The sequence below is a fragment of the Ranitomeya variabilis genome, chromosome 1 (genome assembly GCF_051348905.1).
Source record: "Ranitomeya variabilis isolate aRanVar5 chromosome 1, aRanVar5.hap1, whole genome shotgun sequence".
Classification (NCBI taxonomy): Eukaryota; Metazoa; Chordata; class Amphibia; order Anura; family Dendrobatidae; genus Ranitomeya; species Ranitomeya variabilis.
This window is the reverse complement of record NC_135232.1, coordinates 1,122,797,437-1,122,815,202: the sequence shown is the minus strand read 5'-3', so window position 1 is coordinate 1,122,815,202 and position 17,766 is coordinate 1,122,797,437. Positions and strand designations below refer to the sequence as shown.

Here is a 17,766-nt window from a genome sequence, read left to right as displayed (position 1 = left end):
TGACCCCATCCAATTCCACCTCCTCACCACCACTTATCCCATCTCTAACGAATCTTTCCAACCCATCACTAACTTCTGGCACCTTCCCTTCTGCTTTCAAACACGCCACAATCACACCTATCCTCAAAAAGCCAACCCTCTACCCGACCGCCATGTCCAGCTATCACCCCATATCGCTGCTTCCAAACTCCTTGAGCAGCACGTTCCCTCTAAACTTTCCTCCCATTTCTCAATTAAGTCGCTCTTCGACAACCTACAATATGACTTCCGTCCCCATCATTCCACTGAGACTGCCCTGACCAAACTTACAGCCAAAGCCAACAGACGATTCTCTATACTCCTCCTTCTAGACCTGTCCTCTGCCTCTGACACAGCTGACCACAGCCTCCTACTACAGATCCTGTCTTCCCTCGGTGTCACACACCTTGTCCACACTTTACCAACCGCACAATCAGCGTCTCCGATTCCCACACTAACTCATCATCCCACCCCCTCAAGGCTCCGTCCTAGGACCCCTACTCATCTCTATCTATACCCTTGGCTAAGGACAACTCAAAGCCCCATGGCTTGTACCACCTATTCACTGATAACACTCAGATCTACTTCTCTGGCCCACACATCACCTCTCTGCTGTCCAGAATCCTGGAGTGTCCGCCAGCCATATCCTTCTTCCTCAAGATCAATGTGGACAAATCTTAACTCTTTATCTTTCCTCCATCTCAAGTAACTTCCCTACCTGATCTATTACAATAAATTACATCACATTTTCCCCTGTACCGGAAACCTGATGGCTCGGAGTAACCCTTGACTCTGCCATGTCCTTCAAACCACATAGCCAAGCTCTCGCCACCTTCTGTCGACTTCAGCTCAAATTACCGTGTCCATCCTTTCCTTAACCCTCAATCTACCAAAATGCTTAAGCTCCTCATCTGTGGCCTACCTGCCAACACTCTCGCACCTCACCCAAGTAATTCATCCCTCTCCTCGCTACTCCTCCGCAAATCTCTTCACTGAATCCCAATTCTCCAGCGTATCCGGTTCAAACTAATAACACTGACCTGCAAAGCCATCCATAAGCTTTCTCTTCTGTAAATCTCCCAATATCTTCCCTCACATAATCTCTTATCCTCCTAAAACCTCCTTCTCTCCTCCACACGTATTCGCTCCTCACCCAATCGCCTCCAAGACTTTTCCCAAATATCCCCCATCCTCTGGAATTCTGTGCCCCAATTCGGCCGATTAGCCACCACATTCAGACGGAACCTGAAAACTCATTTCTTCAAGAAAGCGACAGCCTGCACTGACCCCGCTGCCTCCTCACCACTACCGGAGCTACCACAACCCCCGATTTACTGTCTCCTTCCCCACTATCCTGTAGAATGTAAGCCTGCCAGGACAGGGTCCTCGCCCCTCTGTACCAGTCTGTCATTGTTAACTTGTTTACTGTAAGTGATATCTGTATTTTGCATGTACAGCACCATGGAATCAATGATGCTATATAAATAATGTACATATGCACACCGTTATATTATAACCCCATACATATCTCAGGCTCCTCCCTCTATACTCAATATTACTATTGCCTTCAGTGGTACAATCATAACACCCCATCAATGCGCTTCCAGACATATCTGACACCGAACTTTCCTTCATTCCCTATATCCAATCACTCGCGCAGGTCACCTGCTTCTTAAAAACATCTCCAGAACCAGAAACCGACCTTTCCTCACCTTTTACTTTGCAAAAACTCTTACTACGACTTATTAATTTTCATCTGTACTACTGCAACTCTCTAAGAATTGTTCTCCCTCTTACTAAACCCTCTCCATCCTGAATGCAACAGCCAGGATCATATTCCTGTCCAGTCGATACACCAATGCCTCCACCCTGTGCCAGTCCTTGCACTGGTTACCCATCCATTACACAGTACAATATAAACGTCTCTCACCCACAAATCTCTCCACCACTCTATATCTCTTCCCTCATCTCTGTCCATCACCTAACCTGTCCTCTCCACTCCGCAACTGATCCAAGACTAACGTTCTCCATAATCCAAACCTCATACCTCCGTCACTAAAACTTCTTTCATGCTGCATCGGTTTTATGGAAGGCACTAGCCCGGCTGACCCGATTAATATCTAGCCCCTATGTTTTTAAGCGTGCTTTTAAACCACATCTTTTTAGACAGGTCTATCACCTCTCCTCATTAATGTACCTCTTCCCTGTTCCCTCCTTTCCATCAGTCTTCACATCCTCCATGCGCCCAACAGCACTTGGTAACTGCACTTAGATACTTACTGGCTGAGGACCAGATCATTCTGCTTTATATCGTGACCCCTATTTACTATAATGACAGCTGGCTAATACATAGCACGTTCTCCCTATTGTCCCCTCATATTTCCTTACAGAGAGCAAGCCGGTGAGCAGCAGGACCCTTACGGCTCCTGTAACTGGTGAATTACTTTATGTCTTTACATGTCCCCTCTGAATTGTAAAGTGCTGCTTAACACTTTGGTGACAGAAGAAATCTTAATTTGATAACTTAAGAGTCATGCATGGATCCCTGCTTTGTTGCAGTTTTACAAAGAAAAGAAATTAAAAAAAAAAAAACACTGTATAAAACGTGAGTATAAGCCGACCCGGGTATAAGCCGAGGCACCTCATTTTGCCACAGAAAACTGGGTAAGCTTATTGACTCGAGTATAAGCCGGGTATGCATTGTCCCCTCATCCCTGCCCTGCTATGTGTGGCTCCCCCGGTCTCGTAGTTGTACGCACGGCTCCACGTCCTCCCCCGTCATACTCACCCTCCTCGCGCAGTCGCTGCATGTCCCTAAATCTCCGTTGTCCTGGCGCGACAGCTCTTCCTGTGCTGAGCATGACGTGGTTGCGCTCCACGCCTATGGGAGTGGAGACGCATGCATATTCATTACCTTAATGAGCGGTACCACGTTACCGCTGAACACAGGAAGAGGTGCCGCAGCAGGACAACAGAGATGCAGGGACGTGCAGCGACTGCACGAAGAGGGATAGTACGATCTCACAGCTGCCGGCTCCTGCCGCTGCTCCCCCTCCGGCTTTCTGGACAATGACTAATATATAAGCAGAGTGGGGCGTTTTTCTCTTCAATGAAATCCTGTAACGCACTGATAATCCTAAGAAAGGCTCGGGATGTGCAGACTTTGCACTCGTCACTTGTGTCTACACTCACACCCGGACTAGAGACACAAAAATCTCCACAATCCAGACGCCGGTCAGCGTGTCACATCATTGGGTGCAAGGGGCGATTAGACCTGCACTTGCTCATCATATCAACTCTATAGTAGAAAGTTAAAAGAAGCCCCTACTAAGGGTGGGAATCAGAAGGTGCATGTTCTCTGCGACTGGCGAGCACCGGGAAGAGCTCCTGTATCCTCCTTGAAGTTACTGGACGTCGAATAGTGTCGGCAAATGACAGCAACAACATGGAGGTGCGATAACAGCCAAGGAAACGGGAGGCGGGAATCGATTCCCAACAAGTCAAGATACTGCAACATAAATGTCTTTAGAAGAACATCCAGCAGCTCATCCGACCTATGGGCTCGGCACATGGCCGCTAACAGATTCAGCGAGAAAATCTCAGTAAACAGAGGATTTACTTATTAAGGAGCTGAAATCCACTTCCGAGACTGAAGTCATCGCTCACGCGTTTCAGGCCTGTGCTGAGCTCCTGCTACGAATAAGAAATGTGTCGGCCTTAACCACGTAAGCCGGTGACTTATCCGTGCCAGGAGTGGATCTCAACTACTTACCAAGTAAACCTTCCATTACACCACGACTTCTGCGGGCTTTCCATTCTGCTCTAACATAGGCGTAGAACATACAAGTCGGTATACAGAGCTGCTGTACAAACTAGTTATGCCACTTTCTCATACACTGTGACCGATCATGTGTGGGATTGATAAGGCACTTTCTCTTTAGCTCGTGGCATTCGCTGACTTTTTTGGTTCAGCAGTTCATGAATTTTCGGCAAAATCAAAAATGCCCTTTAAATTTTCGGATTTTTTTTTCAAGCAAAAATGCTTCTTACTCCACTGAAATGTCACAAAAATTAGGGTAAAGCTGAAGATTCAGAGCCCAGACTGCTTATGTAAAATAGGACTGTAATACTAGAATTTTTAGCCATCTTACAACTACGGGGTTAAAGTATTAATGTAAGACCTGCTGCACTGTGTGACAGGTGAGCGGGGATCCGGCATTAGAGCACAGTTCACGGCCGGAGAGATCCTGTCTGTGGAGGGGAACTGTATGTGGATTTCAGCCTTGGACTTTGCCCGCACAACCGGTTTGGGATTCTTACTCCAGATTAACGAGGTAAAAAGTAACAGACGTGAAGAGGAGGAATAAGCGCTGAGACGGCGGATCCAGGCAGACGACACGGACTTGGTCAAAGTTGAAAAAAAAAATCTGCTACTGTTATTATGAAGGCAACCCTGTCTGTAAGCTTAGAAAGAGAACATAGGCATCACCGAGGTGGGGGGTCACTGATCCGGACCCCCTACTACGAACAATATATATGAAAGGTCCATCTATGGCCCCCAATATAATGCCCCGGCAGGGTAATCGACATGCTGTGGGCGTCACACTACGGATCTATAGGCCATCAGCAACCAGAACCACGGCTGAATGGACACAAAAAACCTGATGGCAGACCCAACCTGATGGCAGCACTCATATGTAATCACTATCAAACATGAGCTTAGAGAACGATTCATCCTGAGCCTCCTAATTCACAAGCAGAATACCAAGCCTTAGAAAGAAAAATAAAGGGTTGTCAAACCCCTACTGAGAAACTCTTATGGCTGCCGTAATGATCGGCATTAGTAGTGATCATACAGTAACTGTGCGGAAGTGGCAGAAAAAAAAAAGAAAAGTCACCTTGCAAAGCTATAAGCATATGGTCATCCTGTGCATTCTGGTTCACATATCAAGCACGAGACTATGGGTGCCTCCACACAAGATAAAGATTTTAAAAAAAAAAACCCTTACATCCATATAAATGCTTTTTTTTTTTAAATAAAAATCGACAGTTAAAAAAATTACAAGCTCAAAACGTTTCCTGTGCTAATAATTACAATGTACAGTGCCTTGAAAAGTATTCGTACCCCGTGAACTTTTCCACATTACACACACAAAAAAAACCCCCAAAAAACAATGTCAATGAAATCCCACTTATTAAACCTGACAGGGCACACCTGTGAAGTGAAAACCATTCCCGGTGACTACCTCTTGAAGCTCATCATGAGAATGCCAAGAGTGTGCAAAGCAGTCATTAAAGCTAAAGGTGGCTACTTTGAAGAACCTAGAATATAAGACATAATTTCAGTTGTTTCACACTTTTTTGTTAAGTATATAATTCCACATGTGTTAATTCATAGTTTTGATGCCTTCAGTGTGAATGTACAATTTTCTAAGTCATAAAAATTTCACCTTTCACTGCGATTACTGCTGCAGTCTTTTGGGGTCTGTCTCTCCAGCTTTGCCCATGTAGAGGTGACATTTTTGCCCCTTCTTTGCACACTCGCTCAGTGAGATTGGATGGAGACGTCTGTGATCACAAATTTTCACAGATTCTCAATGAGATTTCGGTCTGGTCTGAGATCGGGCCGTTCACACACAGGAATATGATTTGATCCAAACCCTCCACCTGTAGCTCTGGCAGGATGTTTAGGGTCGTCGTCCTGCTAGAGCGTGAACCTACCCCCCAGTCTCAAGGTTTTGCAGCCTCCAACAGGTTTTCTTCCAGGATGGCCCTGTATTTAGCTCCCATCAGCTCTGACCCTGCCCCTGCTGAAGAAAAGCCTCCCCACAGCATGATGCTGCCACCCCCATGTGTTACATTGGGGATGGTGTTTTCAGGGTGATGTGCAGTGTTAAGTTTGCGACAGACATTGATTTGCATTTAGCCCAAAAAATTCTACTTTGGTCTCATCTGAGCAGACTCCTCCAACATTCTCGCTTTGTCTCCTACAAAGAGTCTGTTACAAGACTCAAAAATTTCTGTTCACAGTCGCCTCCGTCCAATCTCACTGACTTGGAATGTGCAAAGAATAATGGGCAAAAATGTCACCTCTAGATGTGCAGAGCTGGTAGAGACAGACCCCAAAAGAATTGCAGCAAAAGGTGGTCCTACAAAGTATTGACTCAGGGGGGCTGAATGCAAATGCACACAATTTCCAGATTAATATTTTTAAAATAATGACTAATCCATGAATCACTTCCTTTAGACTTCACAGATACTTGCTACTTTGTGTTGGTATCACATAAAATCCCCATAAAAAAATAAATAAATTGTGGGTGTAACATGAAAAAAAAGTATGTGAAAGTTCACGGGGTATGAATACTTTTTCAAGATTATATATTAAAAGCAATGCGGATGATCTGTACGAGACCAGATATTTTTCTGCTCCCTTAGACTGGAATAGGCGACTCATCTGCAATTAATGGTGCTATATAAATAAATAATAATAATAATAATAATAATAATAATATGGAAGGGGCTCGTGCAGGCGGAAATTTTTTTATTCTTTTGGCACAGACGATTGAACAAATATTTATTATTTTTTGCCAAGGACAGAACATGGCCGTGTGACCGTAGAACACAACGGTGAAGGGGCAGAGGATGGGGTAGAGCGGCACCAGATAATGGGAACGCTGGGGAGCGTGCGATCCTTCACACTGAGCTGCTCCCTGTAAAGCTCCTCTGCATTTCCTCTGTGTCCTGCATTACACAATCACATCTGCCCCCCCCTAAATCTCAATTCTAGAAGTCACAAAGATTAAAGTGCGTCTGTCACTTTATCTGTCAAGTGGTTTTCACACCGCCAGGCCATGCTGAGAGTTGTAGTTGTGTGACAGCTGAAGACCCTAATCTACATTGAGTCGCTCTGGGGGACTCTGCCTCACTGGAATATATGGGGGGGGGGGGTAGAGGCCACTGCAGAAGGACGGTGATTGTCAGGGGTTCCGCTCCTATAGCCCTGCAGTGATTGACAGCTCAATCTGCCCACAAAGAGGCTACAGATGAGAGGTTTACATTTAACCCTATTTCAGCCTAAAAAGAGCACTGACAAGCTGTCGCCGCGGAGGGTTTGCTACAATGTATCTTGATCGTCTAACAAACTATCAAGACGGCAGAATAGACCGAGGCCCCCGCACTCCCCGCAGCCGGGAGGTCACCACTGTACTGCACTCAAAGGATGGTCCACATCAGCTGCTGCAGAACCACAACCCTCAGCATGCCCCCTGGCACGGTGTGAGCTGCAGCTTAGTACCAGACTATCCCCTGTATGAGCCGGGCACAATGGTGAGCGCCCAGCTACCGTCTGTCCGGTGTCCATTCACTGACAGCAAGCAAAAATCCTAAACAAGGCGGAAGGGAACATTCCCTGCGGAGGCTGCGGCCCCCTGTGTCCGGGCACAGCGGCATCACTGCAGGACTCTCACACCAGGCACTTCGTGTATAGAGCGGCCGCCAGGACACCCTGGACCTGTATTAGGGGGTCCACCTCACTGCAGGGCAAGCAGGAGCGGCCAGCAGATGTGACCTTGGGGGGGAGCAGACAGTGTAAGCAGAGGAATAGCATGCCAGGGGCAGTGCACACTGACACCGCGGCCACAGAGGAGAGAGCAACAGGCGCTAATAGACAGCAGTCACCATGACAACCAGTGATTTATCCCCCAGCCCAAACATGACAAGGAGACCCCCACATGACACGTCCCAGCGAGCACACCCCGAGGACTCACACAGAGCGCGGGCGACGAGCCGTCCCTGCAACATGGTGCGGGTCCTTCACCAATGACAGCCAGGGGCCCAGGTAGCGGCCACAGGCAGGAAGAGGAGGAGCCTAGAGGTCAGGAGAGGACGCCGGGGGCTGCCCCTGTCACTGCCGGGAAGCAGCAGGGTCCTCCGCACTCACCAGGTCGCGCCGGGATACTGATTCATAGCAGGCGGCTGAGACCTGGCCAGAGCACTGCCTGACTAGAGCTGCCGGGGCTGGCTGCTTCACTGCCTGAGAGGGCCTTACCTGTCAGGACCCCTAAGGCGTTCATTTCACTGCCTGATACCAGTACTAACGGTCAGGACCCCAGAGCTGTCTCAGTATATGCCTGATCTAAACGCGAATCGAGTCCAGTGTATAGAGACTGGTATGTTGTGGTTACCCCTGGATGTGTAAGAAGGGCCGCACATTTTAATAAGCAGTAAATTGTAAAAGTGCTTATTATTACAGTCACCATCGTGTAATACTCTGCTTGATCCCTGTGCAGTGCGCTGGGGCTGAAGTGGTTCTTCTCATGCTCATGAATGTGTATTTATCAGATTGGACTTTTCAATACAAGTCGTTTTGCAATTTACCGCCTGTTAAAATTTGCAGCCGTTCTTGAGATATTAACACTTTTCTTTTTGTTTACAGCTCGTTGCCTTGGAGACCGACCACCGCTGCTAGACAGCAGCACATACGCCTTAAAAGCTCTCTTCTATTGAACTTGAAGCTGGACAGGAGCCATAGGGCGTGATGATACCTGCTAATGTGGGCCAGGTTCAGCACAAGCTGGACAGCAGCGGTGGTCGGTCTCCGAGGCAACGTAATAATAATGTAATATCTCAAGAACGGCTGCAGATTTTCATACACAGTAAATGGCACCAGTGCTTGTTTTTCCACTCACTGTCCAATAGTATCCATCTGTGAAGGTGGGAATAACCCAAGAGCTCTATGATCGGTCCCTCCGCCACCAATGAAAGAGACTGAACGGTCGTTTATGAAGTCGTGGACATGTTCTAATTAGGATAAAATGACAGCAAAATTAATGGAAAGAGGTGAAAATTTGGCCTAAATTCCTGGGCATGGTAGGTAAGACTTGTGTTCATATCCCATTACGGGGCTGAAGAATTAACCACATCCAGGGTCTTACGTGGCTCTCATACACGTAAAGGGATCATCCATCACTTTGATATTAATGGTCTACCCTTATGATTGGTCATTAATACCAAAGTAGTAGGGGGCTACACCCGGCGATCAGTGGATCCTGGTGCCGGCGGTAGCCGATGTTATCCATTTGTGGAGCTGTATAGTGGGATAATTGATTATGGTGGATCTGCAACAGTCCGCAACAGACACCATAAAATGGACGGAGCTGTGCGGTGCAGTTTTGCAACTGATCACATCTGGTTGCCACCAGGATTGGCAATGACGTATTCTATGGTTAGGCTATCAAAAGTACTGGACAACCCCTTTAACTCTTTCCATGCCATAATCAATCTTTGTCACAGCATTGTGAGGCATCTCCACTAGTGATGAGGGCTTTATCCATGCACGCTCGTGTGCTGACCAAGTGTCATCGACTTCCTGGTTGTTAGGCAATCCCTGCATGTGTTGTGGCTGTCAAACAGCGGTGAGACAAGCATACGCGGGGAGTAGAACATATTATTAGAGCACAACTTGGTTAGCACCCGAGCATGCGCAGATAACACCTTATCCCAGCATGTTCGCTCATCACTAATCTCCACCCCTAATTTTATTGGTACCTGGAATATTTCTGTGTACAGACCCTATCGGAATACATATAATGAGACCTCGCACACACATCATTATTTTTGGTCCGCGTGCTGCTCATTACTTTTCCCGATAGATAACACCCGTCCCTATCTCTGTGCCTTTTCACGTGTCCTTATTATTTGCAGACTGATTTTCTGCAGCAGAAAAACTCACCAATACAAGTCAGTGGTCCCATAAAAAACAAAAATGGATATCACACACTGCCCGATCACTCCACCCATCAGCCTATGGCAGTTTTAATCACAGCAGGATCCTAGTTGCCTATAATTGCAGTTTAGCAGCCCAGGACAGGTACATTTTAGGTTAGATTCCCAGCTAAGAGGATCACCTTAGAATTGGCCAATTTCTGCGCTAAGTATCTTTGTTTTTTCCTATTTTGTAGAGCAGTAATGCAGATCCAATTCCACTTATTTCATGTTTGCATGCTGTAGCGCTACACAGTGCAACATTATTATCATCATGGTTCACTTTATAAAGAAAGTCTTTTACATGTTTTGGGTCGCGGATAAGAAGCCATTGTAGAGCTGTGTTGTTTCTTATGAAGGAGACGGGGTTCATACACAGGAGGTAACATGGAAATAGATTCAGTGATCGGGGTAAATCTTGTAATCCACGGTAAGAAACTTGGGTTGTTGTGTATCTGATGTGCACTGGTTAAAATAATGAAGGGAACTTGTATTGTAAATCACACTTCGGATCTCGATGATCATAAGATCAGCATCGGACAGGCCGACCAGAGAACCTGAGGATCCTCCGGTGGTTTATGGCAGACACTGCATTACTGCTAACCGCACTGTTCTCCTCCGGACAATCAGGAGAGCGGTGCTGCAGGTATAAATCCTAATCCTCTGTATCTCACTCCAGACTGATCAGATCGCTGCCTGATCTGGTCACACGATTGCTACTGGTGCTTCTCACAAAATTAGAATATCATCAAAAAGTTAATTTATTTCAGTTCTTCAATACAAAAAGTGAAACCCATATATTATATAGAGTCATTACACACAGAATGATCTATTTCACGTGTTTATTTCTGTTAATGTTGATGATTATGGCTTACAGCCAATGAAAACTCATTATCTCAGTAAATTAGAATACCGTATATACTCGAGTATAAGCTGACCCGAGTATAAGCTGACCCCCCCTAATTTTGCCACAAAAAACTGGGAAAACTTAATGACTCGAGTATAAGCCTAGGGTGGGAAATGCAGCAGCTACCAGTAAATGTCAAAAGTAAAAATAGATACCAATAAAAGTAAAATTAATTGAGACATCAGTAGGTTAAGTGTTTTTGAATATCCATATTGAATGAGGAGCCCCATATAATGCTCCATATTAAAATATGCCCCATATAATCCTGCATAAAGGTGAATAATGGCCCCATAAGATGCTCCATAGACACATTTGCCCAATATAATGCTGCACAAACCTTGATTATGGCCCCATAAGATCCTCCATACAGACACTTGCCCCATATAATGCTCCACAAATGTTAATTATGGCCCCATAAGATGCTCCATACAGACACTTGCCCCATTTGCTGTTGCTGCGATAAAAAAAAAATCACATGCTCACCTCTCCGTCACTCAGCCCCCGGCACTTTCAATATTCACCTGACTTCATTCCGTCGCCGCTCCATCTTAAGCATCTTCTGCACTGACGTTCAGGCAGAGGGCGTGCACTAACCACGTCACCGCGCCCTGTGACCTGAGCGTCACTGCAGAAGACGCTGAAGACGGAGCGGCCCCCGGAAGGGGAGCAGGTGAATATCGCGCAGCGCTCCCCCTCCCCATTATACTCACCTGCTCCTGGCGCTGTGCAGTCCCTGGTTCCCCAGCGCCACAGCTTCCTGTACTGAGCGGTCACCGTTACCGCTCATTACAGTAATGAATATGCGGCTCCACCTCTATGGGAGGTGGAGCCGCATATTCATTACTGTAATGAGGGGTACCATGTGACTGCTCAGTACAGGAAGAAGCTGCGGCGTCGGGGAACCAGGCACCCGCAGGGACCGCACCTGGAGCAGGTGAGTATAATTAGGCAGCCCCCGCTCCCCCTTTCCTGCCGGCCCCTGGGTATGACTCGAGTATAAGCCAAGAAGGGGACTTTCAGCCCAAAAAAATGGGCTGAAAATCTCGGCTTATACTCGAATATATACGGTAATTAGCGAACAACATCTGCAAAGGCTTCCTAAGCGTTTATAAAGGTCCCTTAGTCTGTTTCAGTAGCTCCACAATCATGGGGAAGACTGCTGACTTGACAGATTATTATTTATTATTATTATTATTTATTTATATAGCACCATTAATTCCATGGTGCTGTACATGAGAAAGGGGTTACATACAGAGTTATAGATATCATTTACAGTAAACAGGTTTACAGTGACACACTGGTACAGAGGGGAGAGGACCCTGTCCTTGCGGACTTACATTCTATGGGATAGTGGGGAAGAGACAGAAGGTAGGGGTAAGGCGGCCAGGGTGGATTGATTTAAATCACGCCGATTTAAATCATGATTTAAATCACGATTTAAATCAAAAGATTTTTTTCTATTTAAATCGGATCGATTTAAATCATGATTTTAATCATGATTTAAATCACTGATTTAAATCAAAAGGTTTTTTTTAATATAAATCACGATTAAAATGAGAAGTGAGAGCAGTGCGCATGTGCGCCCATAGTTACACGGACGAAACTAGGGGCAACGATCTAACGCCAGGGTGAGGGGGGGACCCCAAAGTAAGTAAAAATCTTTTTTGTTTTACTATATGGCAATAGGTAGGTGTTTAAAAGCAGCATGTCTTAATTGTATAAACTATTAATAGCCTCCACATTTTGTTCATACTGCCCCTTTAATTCCACACTTCTAGCTTGGTTTCACTTTTGGTTTAGTTTCTTTTTCCATTCAGTTGACATGCCCAAACTTGTTGGATAGTCAGCATCCTACAGAAACCTCTGGAAGAGCATGGCATTGTGAATGTTACACATATACAGCCTTTATTCTACTGAGTTAAACAACTCCGCTTTATCTCATGATGGAAGAACCTTTGGATGGTAAAATATTTTCCTCAAAAAGCAGTTTATTGAAAAAAATCCGATTTAAATCAAAAAAATCCGATTTAAATCAAAAAAATCCGATTTTTTTGATTTTTTTAAAAAAACATTGATTTTTATTCACCCTGAAGGCGGCGGCTCTGGCGGTGGTGAGGCGGCGGCTCGGTTATTGTAGGCTGTAGGCTTTCCTGAAGAGATGGGTTTTCAGGTTCCGTCTGAAGGATCCGAGGGTGGTGGATAATCGGACGTGTTGAGGCATGGAATTCCAGAGGATGGGGGATATTCGGGAGAAATCTTGGAGGCGATTGTGTGAGGAACGAATAAGTGTGGAGGAGAGTAGGAGGTCTTGGGATGAACGAAGATTACGTGAGGGAAGATAGTGGGAGATTAGTTCAGAGATATAGGGAGAGGACAGGTTGTGGATGGCTTTGTAGATCAGTGTTAGTAGTTTGAACTGGATTCGTTGGGGGATTGGGAGCCAGTGGAGGGATTTGCAGAGGGGAGAAGCAGGGGAGTAGCGAGGAGAGAGGTGGATTAAGCGGGCAGCAGAGTTGAGGACAGACTGGAGTGGTGCAAGAGAGTTAGCGGGGAGGCCACAGAGGGGGGTGTTGCAGTAATCGAGGTGGGAGATGATGAGAGCATGCACAAGAGTTTTGGTAGATTGTGGACTGAGGAAGGAACGGATTCTGGCAATATTTTTGAGTTGGAGGCGACAGGAGGTGGCAAGAGCTTGGACGTGAGGTTTGAAGGACAGGGCAGAGTCAAGAGTTACTCCGAGGCAGCGGATTTCAGGAGCGGGAGAGAGCGTGATGCCATTCACCATAATAGATTGGGTAGGGGGATACGTGAGATGGGGGAAAGATGATGAATTCGGTTTTGTCTACATTGAGTTTTAGGAAGCGAGAGGTGAAGAAGGAGGATATGGCTGACAGACACTTCGGGATTCTGGACAGCAGGGAGGTGACATCTGGGCCAGAGAGGTAGAGCTGAGTGTCGACTGCATACAGGTGGTACTGGAAGCCATGGGAGTTTATGAGTTGTCCTAGGCCAAGGGTATAGATGGAAAAAAGTAGGGGTCCTAGGACAGAGCCTTGAGGGACTCCAACAGAGAGAGGGCGGGATGATGAGGTAGTGTGGGAGTGGGAAACGCTAAATGTGCGGTTGGATAGGTATGAGGCAATCCAGGACAGGGCAAGGTCTTTGATGCCAAGGGAAGAAAGAATCTGTAGCAGTAGGCAGTGATCGACTGTGTCGAAAGCAGAGGACAGGTCAAGAAGGAGGAGGATGGAGAACTGTTAGCTTTGGCTGTGACTAGGTCATTAGTCATTTTTGTCAGGGCAGTTTCGGTGGAGTGGTGGGGGCGGAAGCCAGATTGGAGGTTGTCAAGGAGAGAGTTAGATGAGAGGTGGGAGGAAAGTTGACCATGGACATGCTGCTCAAGGAGTTTTGAAGCAAATGGGAGCAGTGATATGGGGCGATAGCTGGGCATAGCAGTTGGGTCAAGGTTAGTTTTTTTGAGGATGGGTGTGATGGTGGCATGTTTGAAGGCAGAGGGGAAGGTACCAGAAGAGAGCGATAGGTTGAAGAGATGGGTTAGGGCTGGAATAAGCGTGTTAGTGAGGTTGGGGAGCAGGTGGGAAGGCATGGGGTCAAGTGCACAGGTGGTGAGGTGTGATTTGGAAAAGAGGCGAGTAAGCTCTCCTTCAGTGATGTTGGAGAGGGAGGTTATTAGGGAAGGGCAGGGGTCTGGTATATGGAGTGGTTGGGGTGGTGGACAAGTAAAGGTTTGCCTTGTTTGGTCGATCTTGTTTTTGAAGTAGGTGGCAAAGTCCTCGGAAGAGATGAAGGGAGTTGGAGGTGGCAGTGGTGGGCGGAGGAGAGCGTTAAATGTGCTGAACAGTTGTTTTGGGTTGTAGGATAGTGAATATACAAGGTTAGTGAAATAGGTCTGTTTAGCAGAGGTGAGGGCTGATTTGAAGTCAAATGTAGCTTGTTTGAAGGCAGTGAAGTCGTCTGGCAGGCGTGTTTTCTTCCAACGCCGCTCCGCAACCCTGGATGCTTGTCGAAGTTTTTTTGTGACATTGTTATGCCAAGGTTGCCTATTGGTTTGTCGCACTGTGCCATGCGTGAGAGGGGCGACTGAGTCTATGGCTGATGTGAGGGTCGAGTTATAGAAAGCGGTGGCGCTGTCCGTGTCGTGCAGTGAAGATATGGAGGACAGGGGTAGGAGAGAGTCTGAGAGTCTGTGAATGTCTAGATGTGCGAGGTTTCTGCGAGGATGTGGTAATGGCTGGACATGGGGGGCAGGTGAGGAGGACAAGGATGAGAAGGTGAGTAGATGGTGGTCAGATAGGGGGAAGGGAGAGTTTGTGAGATTAGATAAGGAACAAAGGCGGGTGAAGATGAGGTCTAGTGTATGTCCGTCTGTGTGGGTGGCTGTGGTGGACCAATGGGTGAGTCCAAAGGATGAAGTAAGGGCCAGTAGTTTGGAGGCTGCTCGCTGGTGGGTGTCAGTAGGGATATTAAAGTCACCCATGATGATGGTGGGGATGTCAGCAGAGAGGAAGTGAAGAAGCCAGGTGGAGAATTGGTCGATGAAGGCAGTGGCTGAGCCCGGTGGTCGGTATATGACAGCCATTTGGAGATTGGTGGGAGCGTAATTACGGACAGAGTGACCCTCGAAAGAAGGGAGGATAAGGGAAGGTGGGGGTTGGATAGGGTTGAAGGAGCAGTTTTTAGAAAGAATGATACCCACTCCTCCACCATGTCTGTTGCCGGAGCGAGGAGTGTGGGTAAATTGGAGGCCACCGTAACTCAGTGCTGCAGGCGAGGCCGTGTCAGGGGGCGTCAGCCAGGTCTCAGTGAGGGCCAGGAAGAAAAGGTTGCGAGAAGTGAAGAGATCATGGACCATGTGGAGCTTGTTGCAGACAGAGCGAGCATTCCAAAGTGCCCCAGATAGCGGAAGCAGTGTGGTGGGGGTCAGTTGCACAGGTTTTAAGTGTGAGGGGTTGCGGTGGTTTCTCATAGTGTGAGAAGGATAGGGTAAGGGGTAGTAATGTATGAGTCGGGGGGCAGGATTGGGGGATGTGTCACCAGCAGTGAGAATAAGCGGAGAAAAAGGGAAACAGGTGGGTGAAGGAAAATGAGGATTAGTGGAGCAAAAACGGTGGGGATAATGTGAGCATGGTTAAAGAGCAGGGGAGGAAAAGCAAGTCAAGTAAATTTAGAAGATAGTGATTGGTCTTACCGTCTGGCCCATTTCTGGACTATTTCTGCAATATTTCTGATGCCACTTTAAAGATGTCACTTCAAATGATGGTACATCTGACCCAGGCCATATCTGACCAGTACCATGCAACTTATACCATTTGAAGAGTCCATGAAATGAAGCCAGGTAAGAGAGGAAGAGGGAGGAGAAAGGAGGTGGGGGATAGTTCACAGCAGGGAGCAATTCACAGATTGCAGTTAATAGTACATTTGATTAGCATCAAGGTTGGTGAAGGATAGGATAAGATGGGTGGATAGAGCTAGGTGTGAGGAACATGTGCATATCAATATGCATTCAGCAAGCTTGAAGTATGAAACATGGAATTAAAGTCAGGGAAAAAGCAGCAACATACCAGCAGTTAGAAGAGGGATAGATGCACAAGGGATTCAGAGGGTGCAGTGGCTAGTTCAGATTAGCCACACACAGCCAGTACAGATGTCCAGAAGGCAGTCATTGACACACCCCACAAGGAGGGTAAGCCACAAAAGGTCATTGCTAAAGAAGCTGGCTGTCCACAGAGTGCTGTATCCAAGCATATTAATGGAAAGTTGAATGGAAGGAAAAAGTGTGGTAGAAAAAGGTGCACAAGCAACCGGGATAACCGCAGCCTTGAAAGGATTGTTAAGAAAAGGCCATTCAAAAATTTGGGGGAGATTTACAAGGAGTGGACTGCTGCTGGAGTCATTGCTTCAAGAGACACCACACACAGACGTATTTAGGACATGGGCTACAAGTGTCACATTCCTTGTGTTAGCCACTCATGACCAATAGACAACGCCAGAAGCGTCTTACCTGGGCCAAGGAGAAAAAGAACTGGACTGTTGTCAGTGGTCCAAGGTGTTGTTTTTAGATGAAAGTAAATTTTGCATTTCGTTTGGAAATCAAGGTCCCAGCGTCTGGAGGAAGAGTGGAGAGGACACAATCCAAGCTGCTGGAGGTCTAATGTGAAGTCTCCACAATCAGTGATGGTTTGGGGAGCCATGTCATCTGCTGGTGTAGGTCCACTGTGTTTTATCAAGACCAAAGTCAGCGCAGCCGTCTACCAGGACATTTTAGAGTACTTCATGCTTCCCTCTGCTGAAAAGATTTTTTGGAGATGGAAATTTCATTCTCCAGCAGGACTTGACACCTGTCCACACTGCCAAAAGTGCCAATAGCTGGTGTAAAAACAACAGTATCACTGTGCTTGATTGGCCAGCAAACTCGCCTGACCTTAACCCCATAGAGAATCTATGGAGTATTGTCAAGAGGAAGATGAGACACCAGACCCAACAATGCAGACGAGCTGAAGGCTGCTATCAAAGCAACCTGGGCTTCCATAACCCCTCCGCAGTGCCACAGGCTGATTGCCTCCATGCCACGCCGCATTGATGCAGTAACTGATGCAAAAGGAGCCACGACCAAGTATTGAGCGCATTTACTGAATGTTAGGGCTAGCGGAACGCACCAAATAATAATATGAAAGGTATAAGGTGCGTTCGCTGCCCGGGGTCCACCGTGAACAGAAACTCCTGCTGCTCAGTAATGGCGGACACTATATGGCAGTATAACGTGATCACACACGCGTTAGCTTCACCCGGTATGAGTAAGGAGACGAATCCTGTTGCTTCACAGGGCCGCCGTACCGCAAAGTGAGCACTAGAACGAGGTCACAGAACTCTGCCCCAAGGACTGGGGGAAGAGTCCCTCTAGACCGCTAGAGCTCGAAAAACGAATATAAATTTACCGCACGTGAGTGCGTACAGCGTCGCTCTGGCAGACGCCACTAACCACCCTGACTAGGGCAAGGAAAGTGCACTAATTGCGCATGGCGCCGCACTGGCAGACCCTGCTGGTAAGACGCAGTACA

At 46.9% G+C, this 17,766-nt stretch overlaps 1 protein-coding gene across 1 annotated transcript in view; it reads right to left on the bottom strand.

Annotated features, from left to right (window-relative positions):
• The window catches only part of SUCLG1 (succinate-CoA ligase GDP/ADP-forming subunit alpha), a 38,029-nt gene extending 29,987 nt beyond the window's left edge, over positions 1–8,042 (bottom strand). The window contains exon 1 of the mRNA XM_077280274.1: positions 7,785–8,042. Coding sequence (XP_077136389.1) covers positions 7,785–7,818 — 34 coding nt within the window. The 5' untranslated portion in view covers positions 7,819–8,042. The remainder of the gene's footprint in view (positions 1–7,784) is intronic.
• Between the last annotated feature and the right edge of the window lie 9,724 nt (positions 8,043–17,766).